Source organism: Phaseolus vulgaris, chromosome 8 (genome assembly GCF_000499845.2).
Source record: "Phaseolus vulgaris cultivar G19833 chromosome 8, P. vulgaris v2.0, whole genome shotgun sequence".
NCBI classification, from domain to species: Eukaryota; Viridiplantae; Streptophyta; class Magnoliopsida; order Fabales; family Fabaceae; genus Phaseolus; species Phaseolus vulgaris.
Window position 1 is genome coordinate 62724878 of NC_023752.2, and position 11293 is coordinate 62736170.

At 34.6% G+C, this 11293-nt stretch overlaps 3 protein-coding genes across 4 annotated transcripts; 2 read left to right on the forward strand and 1 right to left on the reverse strand.

Moving 5' to 3' along the window:
- Positions 1-642: 642 nt before the first annotated feature.
- LOC137825888 (uncharacterized) lies at positions 643-4086 on the forward strand. 2 transcript variants are annotated; one of them, XM_068631689.1, is made up of 8 exons: positions 643-782; positions 1813-1940; positions 2065-2121; positions 2252-2344; positions 2625-2703; positions 2810-2934; positions 3405-3548; positions 3615-4086. In XM_068631689.1, exons 2-8 carry the CDS (start codon positions 1815-1817, stop codon positions 3849-3851), a joined length of 861 nt encoding a protein of 286 aa, XP_068487790.1. In that variant the 5' UTR covers positions 643-782; positions 1813-1814; the 3' UTR covers positions 3852-4086. The 2 variants fall into 2 exon arrangements, with proteins under 2 accessions (XP_068487790.1, XP_068487789.1); XM_068631688.1 differs by having other exon boundaries at positions 665-910.
- A 113-nt stretch (positions 4087-4199) lies between these two features.
- LOC137825889 (nudix hydrolase 2-like) lies at positions 4200-7519 on the forward strand. The gene is made up of 8 exons (XM_068631691.1): positions 4200-4755; positions 4830-4895; positions 4973-5110; positions 5278-5355; positions 5440-5490; positions 6093-6127; positions 6530-6638; positions 7043-7519. The coding sequence occupies exons 1-8, from the start codon at positions 4612-4614 to the stop codon at positions 7253-7255; spliced, it is 834 nt and encodes a 277-aa protein (XP_068487792.1). The 5' UTR covers positions 4200-4611; the 3' UTR covers positions 7256-7519.
- A 1678-nt stretch (positions 7520-9197) lies between these two features.
- LOC137823520 (fasciclin-like arabinogalactan protein 2) lies at positions 9198-10949 on the reverse strand. The gene has a single exon (XM_068628696.1). It carries the CDS (start codon positions 10814-10816, stop codon positions 9605-9607), a length of 1212 nt encoding a protein of 403 aa, XP_068484797.1. The 5' UTR covers positions 10817-10949; the 3' UTR covers positions 9198-9604.
- Positions 10950-11293: the final 344 nt, after the last annotated feature.

Sequence of the window (11293 nt, forward strand, 5' to 3'; positions counted from 1 at the left end):
TAAATCTTCACCTCATTGTGTCTCACTAGTTATTTAATGTATCTATAATATATAAAATTATGAGTAAATTAATTTATACAAATATTATTAATAATTAGATATTAAAGATATAATAATTTTCCTCACGTAACGTAAACAGAAAAGGTAGAACTATTAAATGAAAATTCTATGACTGTTTTCTCTCTTTCTGTTCTTTCACTTTCACTTGATGTTTATTGATTGGATGGTTAGATTAAGTAAACAAGCAAGAACAACACAATTCAACATGTATGGCTGTTTTCAAAGAGATGGTCCATCAACATACAAAGAAATCATTTCCGTTCAATTTCAAACAAAGTCATGAAAAAATTTCAACTCATGTAATTGTTTCACATACTATGAGTTGCTAAATTTTAAAATAGCATTTGATAGTAATTAATATTTCGAAAGAAATAATTTTGATTTTTTTTCAGAATTTAGGGGATTATATAACATGATTTTTATTATTTTAAAGATTATTCGTATAATTTAGTTATTCTAAATAGAGAGAGTGATATTCTAAAGACAAATATATGTTTTATTCAATTTTAATTATTTAATGGGTAAAACATGTTGCATTAATATGTAGAATTTGATTTTAATTTCTCAAAATATTGGACCCTTTTTGTTTTTATAATTTTCAAATGATACAAAATTGCATTTTGTATCATTTGACTCAGAAACCCACCTAAAATCTCACAACACAAACTCTCTTTTTTGTGTTTAGGTGTTTGTGGAGCCAATTGTGTGCTTCAAACTCGAAGGTATTGCAAAGCTTAGTGCATTTTCTTGTCTAGGGTTTGGGGTTTTGTGGAGCCAATTTTCTGCTTCAAAACCAGTGAAGCAATCGCGATAAACGCTGTTGATTAACATTTTCCCTGTTCAAATTCAGGTTTTTAACAATTTTTTCAGTTTAAGATTTTTATCTTGCTTGTGTACCATAAGCTACATGGTTCCACGTTGATGTTAATTTTGGTTCATGTGTTTATAGCCTTGTCAATGCTTATATCTGCTGTTATCTGGATATTGTGGTCCTAAGGTTAGACTTAGGAAGGCCATTTTGGTCTTGAAGTTCTTTGTGAGTATTATGATGATTGGTTTCAGGAATACCAATTCAAAATTAAAGTTTAGAAGAAAATTCAGGTCCTGTAAATTTTTTGTTCTCTATTTTGAGTGTTTGTGATGTGGCATATGATACTAGTGCTTCTCGAAACTCAGGTCCCTTGCGTTTTTTTTTAATATAAGGCCATAGACCTATTATTTGTGTTTTGTCTATTGATCCTAATTCTTTGAGTAGAATGTAGCCGTTAGAACATTTAGCTGTTGAGTTTATTGCCTGTGTATAGAAAGGGACTGTGTTGGACAAATCAGTGAAAGAAATAGCCAATGATGACAAGCATTTGAGATACTTGAGTTAGGATTGGTTTCCTTATTTCAAGTTAATGACTTTCTGCCTTTTGGTAACTCAACGGCAGGTTGGGAAAATCATTCTAAATGGTTTTAGAATATATTGTTCCACATGGAGGGAAGCATACTACTAAGATGTACACAAGTTCTAAGAATTTCAATTGAGAAGTGATAAACTTTATTAATAAGATCATTTTGTTCCCAACAGCAATTTTATGGATAATCAGAAAATATATACTTACTACTTAGACTGTAATGCAGTGGTACACTGCTATCTTGGCTTGACAAATATGCTTGATACAGAAATAGTTTAATAACAGAGTATTTAAGAGTTTCCACTTTGTACTTGTAGTTGCAAAGTTTCAAAAAATAACTCTTGTTTTGCAGGAATGGTGGGTTTATCTCTTGGAGAAAAACATTTCATACAAGGTGGCATTGCTCATGATCTTCGATGTGATGGTAGAAAGAGATTGGCATATCGACCAATCCTGGTTGAAACTGGAGTGATTCCCCAGGTAATACTTTAATCAGTTGACATTTGGCTGGCTGTCATGATGATTTGACCTTGGCAGACCATTGAATTTTTTCTCTTTTTAAATAGTTTTAATCTGTTCGTTTGATAAACTAAGTGGTTGGCAGGCAAATGGTTCTGCTCGAGTCAGAATTGGCGCCACAGATGTCATTGCCAGTATTAAGGTTGGTTAAAAGTTAAATGTTTGTCTCTTATTTCTTGACTTTTAATATCCTTTTGCTTAATACTATAAACAATTTTTGTAAATTGAACGTGTTATTTTACTAACCATGATATATTGGCTACACAATGCAGGCTGAACTTGGAAAACCAAGCTTGTTGCAACCTGACAAAGGAAAGGCCTCTATATATATTGATTGCAGTTCGACTGCAGAGCCAGCCTTTGAGGTTGCGTATTCTATATTACTTTTCTTGCTTCTCTTCTTTTTTCGTGTCATTCAACTTTAAGTACCATGATCATTGACATTGAGAGCAAACCAAATAAATTGATCCTTAAAAACTCTAATTATAGTTAAATGGTGCCTTGGATTAATAACCTTTACGTTTTCATCAGTAATAATGTTTGCTATTGTTGTTCTGTTATTTGTCATTTTTGTTCAATATATTCCTTCTAATGTTTCAAAGTTACTTTTCTATTTGGTACATTATTTCTCTGGCTTGCATATAGGGTAGAGGGGGTGATGAGTTGGCAGCAGAACTGTCAATTGCTCTTCAAGACTGTCTCTTGGGTGGTAAAAGTGGAGCAGGTCTATTTCCTTCTTGGGTGAAGATTATCCTCACAACCATATGCTTTTCCTTCCATGTTGTCGCCTCTTTTTAATATATCTGTTGAACTCATGGATTTTTCCTCAGGTGCTGGCATTGACCTTTCATCACTTATTGTCGTTGAAGGAAAAATTTGTTGGGATCTCTACATTGATGGGCTTGTTGTTAGTTCAGATGGAAATTTGTTGGATGCCCTAGCTGCTGCCATTAAGGTACAACCTAAAACGAAAATAGGTTAATATACCATAAAAGCTGGAAAGATGACAGTGATGGATTTCTGGTTATAGTAATTAGCACTGCAGAGATCATCCGTTTATGATGTTGTCAATTTTTAATGTTTACTTCACAAGTTTTCTTGTTCATTTCCATAGTTTAGCCATTGATGCCATGTGGGCTGTTTGAAAAGACTTATATAAGAAACGGTTAAAAGTTAGATACCTGAAACTTTTAGTCTTTTATCTAGTTGTTTCATTAAGCCAAAGTTAAAAATATCCTTTTACTAGCTGTTTTCTTGAATCTTTATAATAAATATCACTGACCAAATTGCTATCAGCCATGGAGATTTTTCTCATGGCTTTCCTTAATACCATGATGTTGAGTTGTGAATCAGAGAATGCAAACATATTTTCAGAATTAACTGGAAAAACCCCTTTGCAGCTAATAATAACTATTGTTCTTTTAGGCTGCTTTGTGCAATACAGGTATTCCAAGAGTCCAAGTTGCTGCTGGAGCATCAAATGATGAGCAACCAGAAGTTGATGTAAGCGACGAAGAGTTTCTGCAGTTTGACACATCTGGAGTCCCTGTCATAGTTACACTAACTAAGGTAACATGTGCTATCTTCTCACATTGACCATACTTGTGATAATTTCTTACCATCTCTGCTTTCTAGATTGGGAGGCACTATATTGTGGATGCAACATCAGAAGAGGAATCACAAATGAGCTCTGCTGTTTCCATCTCTGTTAATAGGCAAGGGCACATCTGTGGCATAGCCAAACGAGGAGGTGTAGGGCTGGATCCAAGCATCATTCTTGATATGATATCTGTTTCTAAGCATGTAAGCGAGGAATTAATAAACAAATTGGATTCAGAAATTGCTTCTGCTGAAGCTGAAGAGGAGTCATGACATAGAAGAACTTGGTGAGAACTAGGTGTACCGTATCATTCAATAGGACAATATTTTGTAACTTGGTAACTGAATCAGGATTAAATCTATTAAATGTATGATGGAAATTGGTCCCTAGTTTAGCTTTGCGATGACTGTTTAATGCCATGCAAAGTTTCAAGTTGCAGAAACAGTTGCATGGTAACATTAAAGATTGACATGGCTGGCAATTTTGGATCAGGTCAAGTTTGTGATAGTGATGAGACGCGTTTATGCTTTTCAATAGGCAACAAAGGAAATTTACACGGAAGAAATAAACATTAATAATAAAAATCCTTAAAACTTAGCGAAAATTTGTACTCATTGACTATTCCTAACCCCTGTTTCAACAATGCCAAAATATATTAGAAATCTTCAAAAAAGTAGTTGAAGAATGAACTTTTATGTTTCATAGTCATAACCGAAAGTCTTTCAACTAATTTACTTAAATAGGAAGGAGCAATTCAACTTAGTATTTTTCTACACAGTTTCGTTCCGCATAACAATTCAGAGATTTGAAAAGCTTATTCAATGCTCTCACGCAACGCGGGTGTTTTTCAATCTAAGGCAATTTTGTGACGAATACCTGTGACTTTCAATCGACATGCAAATGTTACCTTTTCGCAGATTATAAATTGCTCCTCTAATCGTTGAAGCTCAAGCTTTTTGGTTAGCAACCACAATTTCTTGAAAGTTTTAGGTTACAATTAGAATAGAATCACACCTGTCATTCAACGCCCAAATGGAAGCTGAAAGGGTTGAATTGCTTAGTGCAGTTGAGGATCAATATGGAGGAGTTGTTGTAAACGTGGAGAATCATGAACCAATGGATCCTAAATTCTTCTCTTCCATATTGGAAGCTTCAATGTACAATTGGAGGCAACAGGTAGATTCATTCATAACATTTTCAAATTTCAATCCAATAGAACGTTTTTTTTACGTTCAGTGCGTGTTTTGCAGGGAAAAAAAGGGGTCTGGCTCAAGTTGCCCATACTGCATTCAAATCTTGTTGATTCTGCAGTCAAGGTAAAAAAAAATGCATTCGATTATTTCTTTATTTGCAAAGCCTAATTCTCAATGAAGAAGCCATTTTCCCTTTTTAGGCTGGATTTAGGTATCACCATGCTGAGGCAGATTACTTGATGCTTGTGCGTTGGATTCCAGATACTCCTGATACATTTCCTGCAAATGCTTCACATCGCGTGGGTATTGGTGCTTTTGTCTTTAACAGCGAGAAGGAGGTGATCTTTTTTTTTTTTTCATTTTTTTTTACTTGAAGTTCAAGCTTTTCTGCCAGTGGGAAGAACACCCGTTTGAGATTATTTTCGGGGTGTGATTGCTCATTTTGTCAATCTGTTTAAAAAAATTCGAAACGTTACAGGTGAAGTTATCTTGTTTTGTTTGACAGATGCTTGTGGTTCAGGAAAGAAATGGCGTATTCGGAGGCACAGGTGTATGGAAGATGCCTACAGGAGTTGTTAATGAAGTACATTCAAATCTTTTAGACCAAATTGTTAAACTTCAAAATTATCTTTTCATATATGTTTTGAACTTTTGATCCAATTTGCAGGGTGAGGATTTTTGTGAAGCTGCAGTTAGAGAAGTCAGAGAAGAGACAGGGGTAAGCAAGCAAACACATTATATATAGTTTTTAATAATACTTTTGTCATAATAGTTGTTATATGAGTTATCCGTATAACTGATGATGTACGAGTATAATTGAGATGTTAAGTTGTATAATCGAGTATAATTGAGATGTCAAGTTGTAATGTCGAATTTATAAAAAAAATATTAAATTTCTCTTGAGATTGGTCAAAATAACAGCAAACCCACACTTATTATGTTTTTAAATAAGACAAATGCTTTTTGAATATGTAAGAATTATGTACAACATTTTAAAAAGTTATTATTATTTTCCTTACAAAACTTTGTTTTCAAATATAAGAATAAAATAATTTAATAAACATTTAAAGACCAGCATTCATGTTTATTTAATATTTATAAATTATCACGCTTTACTAAATATATCATATACCATAAGATCCTCCCATCGTTGCTTAATTTGTTTCTTTTATAATGCCTTCTTGCTGTCAATTTTTTGGGTTTTCTTAATTTTCTCATAACTTATTCATACCTACTTTTTCTAAAATCTTGAAATTTATTATTACATAATTTTTGGATTGTTTCCAAGTGTAATGCAATTGTTTTTATTCTTTTCTTCAGATAGAGACGAAGTTTGTTGAAGTTTTAGCTTTCAGGTAAGACCACGACACTTTCTTCATAAACTAATATGTAGGGTCATGGAAGATGGTTGTTATGCTTAGTGTTCTATTGAAAATAGCATGAGAAAAGTTTTGTTGACATTGTGAAGAGTAAAAAACATACATTTGACACTGTTTATAATAATGTAATAATATTTTTAAATTAAAAACTAAAATAAAAATTAATAAAATTTTAATTTATTAATGTGTGAAGTGTATGTTTTTACTTTCGAGAGAGTGTTAATATATCAGTACTCATATACATATTTTTCACAAGTAATAAACGTGCTGCTATGCATATAAATATAGTTTATATTTTTTTGTCTCTCTGAAATATGGATTAATATTGAATGTGACACATTCACGTTCACCGTTCTTGATTCATCTCTTTGGTATCAGGCAAAGCCACAAGTCATTCTTCGAGAAATCAGATTTGTTCTTTGTGTGCATGTTGCAACCTCTATCCTTTGACATTCAGATTCAGGCTTCGGAAATTGAGGCAGCGAAGGTATCATCAATTGAGAATCTCACTGATTTTCAGATAAATTGTCATTTTAAGGATCATACATTTTCATTCTGCCGACAGCCTTTGATGTTTACTAAACAAAATACCATACTATTTCACCTTTCACTTTGTTAATTTGCTGATAATTGAAAACAAGATATGCAAATACCGTTTTTACCATTTCATTTGCAACTCCTTATAAATAGAAAAACGGTGTTGGCAGTTGTAATTATTAATAAAAATGTATGAACTGGAATTGAAACAAATAACACATACAAAGAAGTTTATAGCTTGTAGCCTAATTTAATCCTTTATTTTCACATTGGTACCTGCAAATTTTTGTTATTTCAGTAGTTTTCTTTAAACTAGTTCGTTTACATTCTAATATGGCTCGTTTTTTCATTCAGTGGATGCCAATTGAAGATTATGCTGCCCAGCCTTTTGTGCAAGGAAATGAGAACTTTGACTTTGTTGAAAAAATATGCTCTTCAAAGTTGGATGGCAACTACACTGGTTTTTCTAACGTGTGTAGTTGTACTTCATCTGGCAAAAAATCCTATCTGTATTTTAGCAACCGGGATGCCAGCCTTTTGTTAGCTTCCAAAAAGGAGCAGGCTTGACATTTCCTTGCAAGTTTCCTCTACATATACTTGTATATGGCAAAATATTTGTGGACACCAAATTCTAGTAGACACCTAGACAGATAAAGAGACAAAAGCCAGATAAATACAAGCATAATGTGATAGTGAGAGATATCTAGAGAGAGAAATAAGAGATGTTCATTAGATGTTTGATAAAAAGAGGTGTTTATATATCATACTTCTTACTTTATTTACTCCCCAATGAATAATATGGTTTCATTTTACTGTTTGTTAATTTTTTAATATCATGTTTTCTTGTTGAGAGGAGGACTGTCAATCCGAACATGTTATAAGCTGAACATATTCATGCAGAATTATTTTATTGGGGTGATCTCTTAGGAACACAAAGAGAGTTTGTTTTTGAAATCTGGGAGCATAGTCTTGGACAGTAACTTTTACCTTCTGTATGAAGGTTTTAGAGAGTGAAATACATAATTGATTATGTATTATGTTTCATCTATACTTGACAAACCTTTTTCTCATTTTTTTACCATCACATGGTAAAAGTTGAAATCAGTGGGGCCTGCGAGACTTTTTACTGAAATCAGTGTGCACTAGTCCATCTTCAGCAACAATAGACATATCGATATGCAGAGTGTTAAGGTAGAAAATTAGTGTGGACAAATGCTAAAATGAACAGACACTTTTTGTTAGAACTAGGTAGTTTTTCTGAAAGTCTGAGGCCATGGGGGGGCGATTCTCTGCATTTAAAAACTGTCTTTTATGGTTAAGATTTGAAGTAGTCACTGTTGTGATTATAGAGAATCCGTGTCTGTTGGTAGCTGCACAGAATACGGATCCCCTGCCATTGTATAATTAATAACTGCAATAGTACATTTTCAATTATGTTTTTCTATCAGTCTTTTAAGTAAAAGATATATTAATGATTGAGATGCAAAATGTTCCTGGAAAAGCTATGTGTAATGAGGAAGTAAAATTGTTTGCTTGTGGTGAATTCATGACTTAATTGGTTTCATTCTGGTGTTCTGCTGAAGAAAAAGTAGTTGTTCAAGCAGCTAAAGATGTCTCCAATGTCATTAGTTACTTTTTTTTATAGTTTTAACAAGTTTGCTATTTCTCTTACCATCATAAAGTAGGTTTTGATTCACTGATAAATATTAACTAACAACATTTTTTTACAATTATCCTATCCTGAAAGAGTTACTGTTTTTTTTATGTAGAACAAAACCAATTCAATAACTAAAAAAATCAATGAATTAAATTATAAAGAAGAAAATATGGTATTGTGGATTTTTAATTAAGAAAATATAAATGCAACATTAAAAACATAAATTAATTTTTGAAAGAAATCTTACAGTGTTTGGGAAATGAAAACTTGTAATTAAAAAATCTATGCACATACAAGGAAAAAAGAAGTTAAAAAGCTCATATTTTGAAGTGTAGTTACTTAAGATTTAATTCCACAGATAAGGGAGGAGAAATAATATGTGGTATTATTATATTATTTCCATATATTTTTATTTATGTAAAGGTTTCTCCTTCTTAATTTTAGTTAATTAAATCAAATTATATAATAAATGTTTTACTATATTTTATTTGTTAAACAAAGAAATATTTAATTTTATTTATTTATTTATTTCTTTTTTAACCTACTTTTTCTTTATTTATATTCCCTCTTCTGATAGCAAATACAACATTAAAGTGTGTGATTCATAAAGAGGAAAATGCTGTTAATAGGTTAAACAAAAGGAAACTAAAAGAAATTTAATAAAAACAAAAGAACAAACTTCCTTACAAAATTTAAATTTTTTTTATAAAATAATGAAAATATCTCTTTTATTTTAATAACATGATAACAGGTTGTATACCGGAATTGTTTAACTTTCAAACCTTCCATAAAAGAATTAGAACCAAGAAAAAAACTAAAAAAACCTAAAAGAAGTTGTTAAAAAAATAATAATGATAGAATCTCATACATTATGATATGATAAAGCTAATATGATAGAACAGATGGGTGTAGAATAATACAACAAGACATTAAAATTCTAACCAAAGTAAAACTGTTTATATGAACACATCCCAGCTGGCAGGTAGCACAAACCAGATCTACCCACACTCAATAAGGAAGAAGAAGCCAATTAAATAATAAAAATAAGAACAACCAGACAATAAATACAAAACCTGTAACACTACCAGATTCGAAAAAAAAAAGGTACACATGGCCTCAAACATGTCGGTGCCACTGTTTTATTTGGTTCACATATAAAAAAAAAAAACCAAAAAAAAGAATCTTTGAAATCATGGTTGACCACAGCTGTGTACACTGCCGACACTCCATGGAAGTTCATCATGAATGTGTAATCATTCTCATAGACTCAAAAATCCAATCACCACACTCAACAACGCCACCAATCTCACGTCGTGCAATCCACTTACCCCATTGCTGTCTTCATCGGCGGCTCTCTGATCGTCGGAATCCGAGGCGGGTCCGTCGGCGGGAGCATCGGCGGCGGAGGAACCTTGCCCCCCCTTCTTGGTCTTCTTCTTCGGAGGCTTTGGTGACTCTGCGGGTGCTTCGTCCACGTCGGAGGCCTTGAACAACTCTCTGGGCATCAACACTTTGTTGATCTTGTAGGCAACAAAAGGGTCTTGATCTATGAGGGTGCCTATGATACTCACAGTGTTAACCTTCGTCTTCAAGCTCACGTCTTCGCCGTCGTTCTGCACGGTGAAATCGTACTTGTTGGCTCCCTCTGTGGCGAGAGTGTTGATAATGCCGTTGCTGGATTTGAGCATCTGCAGGGACTGGTAAACGGGGACGCCGTGGTATAACAAAAGGGAAACTTTTTGGGAGTCGGTGAGGTTTTTGTATTTGGGGGCGAAGCCGTTGACGGCGCTGTCGGTGGGGCAGAAAACGGTTAAGCCGCCGTCGATGCTTTCCTTGAAGGAGGGAAGCGCTTTGGAGCCTCGCAAGAGGTCGGCGAAGGCCTTGCAGCCTTGTTTGGACATGATGGAGATGAGGTCGATGGCGGAGGGTGCGGCGGTGGGGGCTTCGGCGTCGGCGGAGCTGATGGGGTTGCTGATTTGGAGGACGGAGATGTAGTAGGGGAATTCTTGGACGGATTTGACGTAGAAGGAGTGGAGGGAGCCGTCGTTGTCTTCGGCGGCGAAGCCCACCTTGCCGCCCTTGAGGTTGGTGATGTTGACGTAGCCGGAGGTGCCGGCGGCGGCTCCGGTGGCCTGGAACATGGAGGAGACGAGGGTGGTGCTGTTGTTGATCTGGTGGAGCTTCTTGGCGCCGAAGTAGTCGACGAGGACGTGGAGGGAGAGGACGTTTTTGAGAGTGGGGAGGGAGAGGTGCTTGTCCAGGAGGGAGTTCATGGCGCCATTGTCGATGGCGAGGACGGTGATGGTCTGGCGGCGGTTTATCTCGTCGGCGAGGTGGGTGGCGGAGAGGTAGTGGTTGAAGGTGGAGAAGCCTGGGTGTTTCTCGAGGATGCGCGTGATGTTGTGGGCGGCGCTGGCGGCGGAGGAGAGGAGGAGAAAGAGAAAGGGAAAAAGGAAGAGAAGGTTCTTCATTAGCTTGTAATTTGAAGAAAGAAAAAACAGAAAGAAAGAGTGTGAAGAGTGAAGAAGAGAAGAGAGTGTGAGTGTGGGTTTATAAGTAAAAGTAAAGCATAAGCACTTATCTATCACTCTTTTATGTGAATGATTTTCTATTCATTTGGTGTTTTTGTGTGCTGACAAACAATGCCAGGTTGGTATTGGGTAGGAGATGGACCCCATCATCATCATCCTTTATTACTCATCACACACATCACCACACATTATTTTCTTCACATAATCTTACCATTTTCTTTTACTATCTTTAAATTTCAAACATACTCTTATCTAACCTCACTTTTATAAGTTTTTAAAAATTGGAACGAAATTTTGACTTTTTAAACTAAAAAATATCTCATACGATGATTGATTCTACTAATGTTATCATTTAGATTTGTGGTATGAACAATTTAAAATAAGATGAATGGGTTTGAAATGACAAAGTGAAAAAAA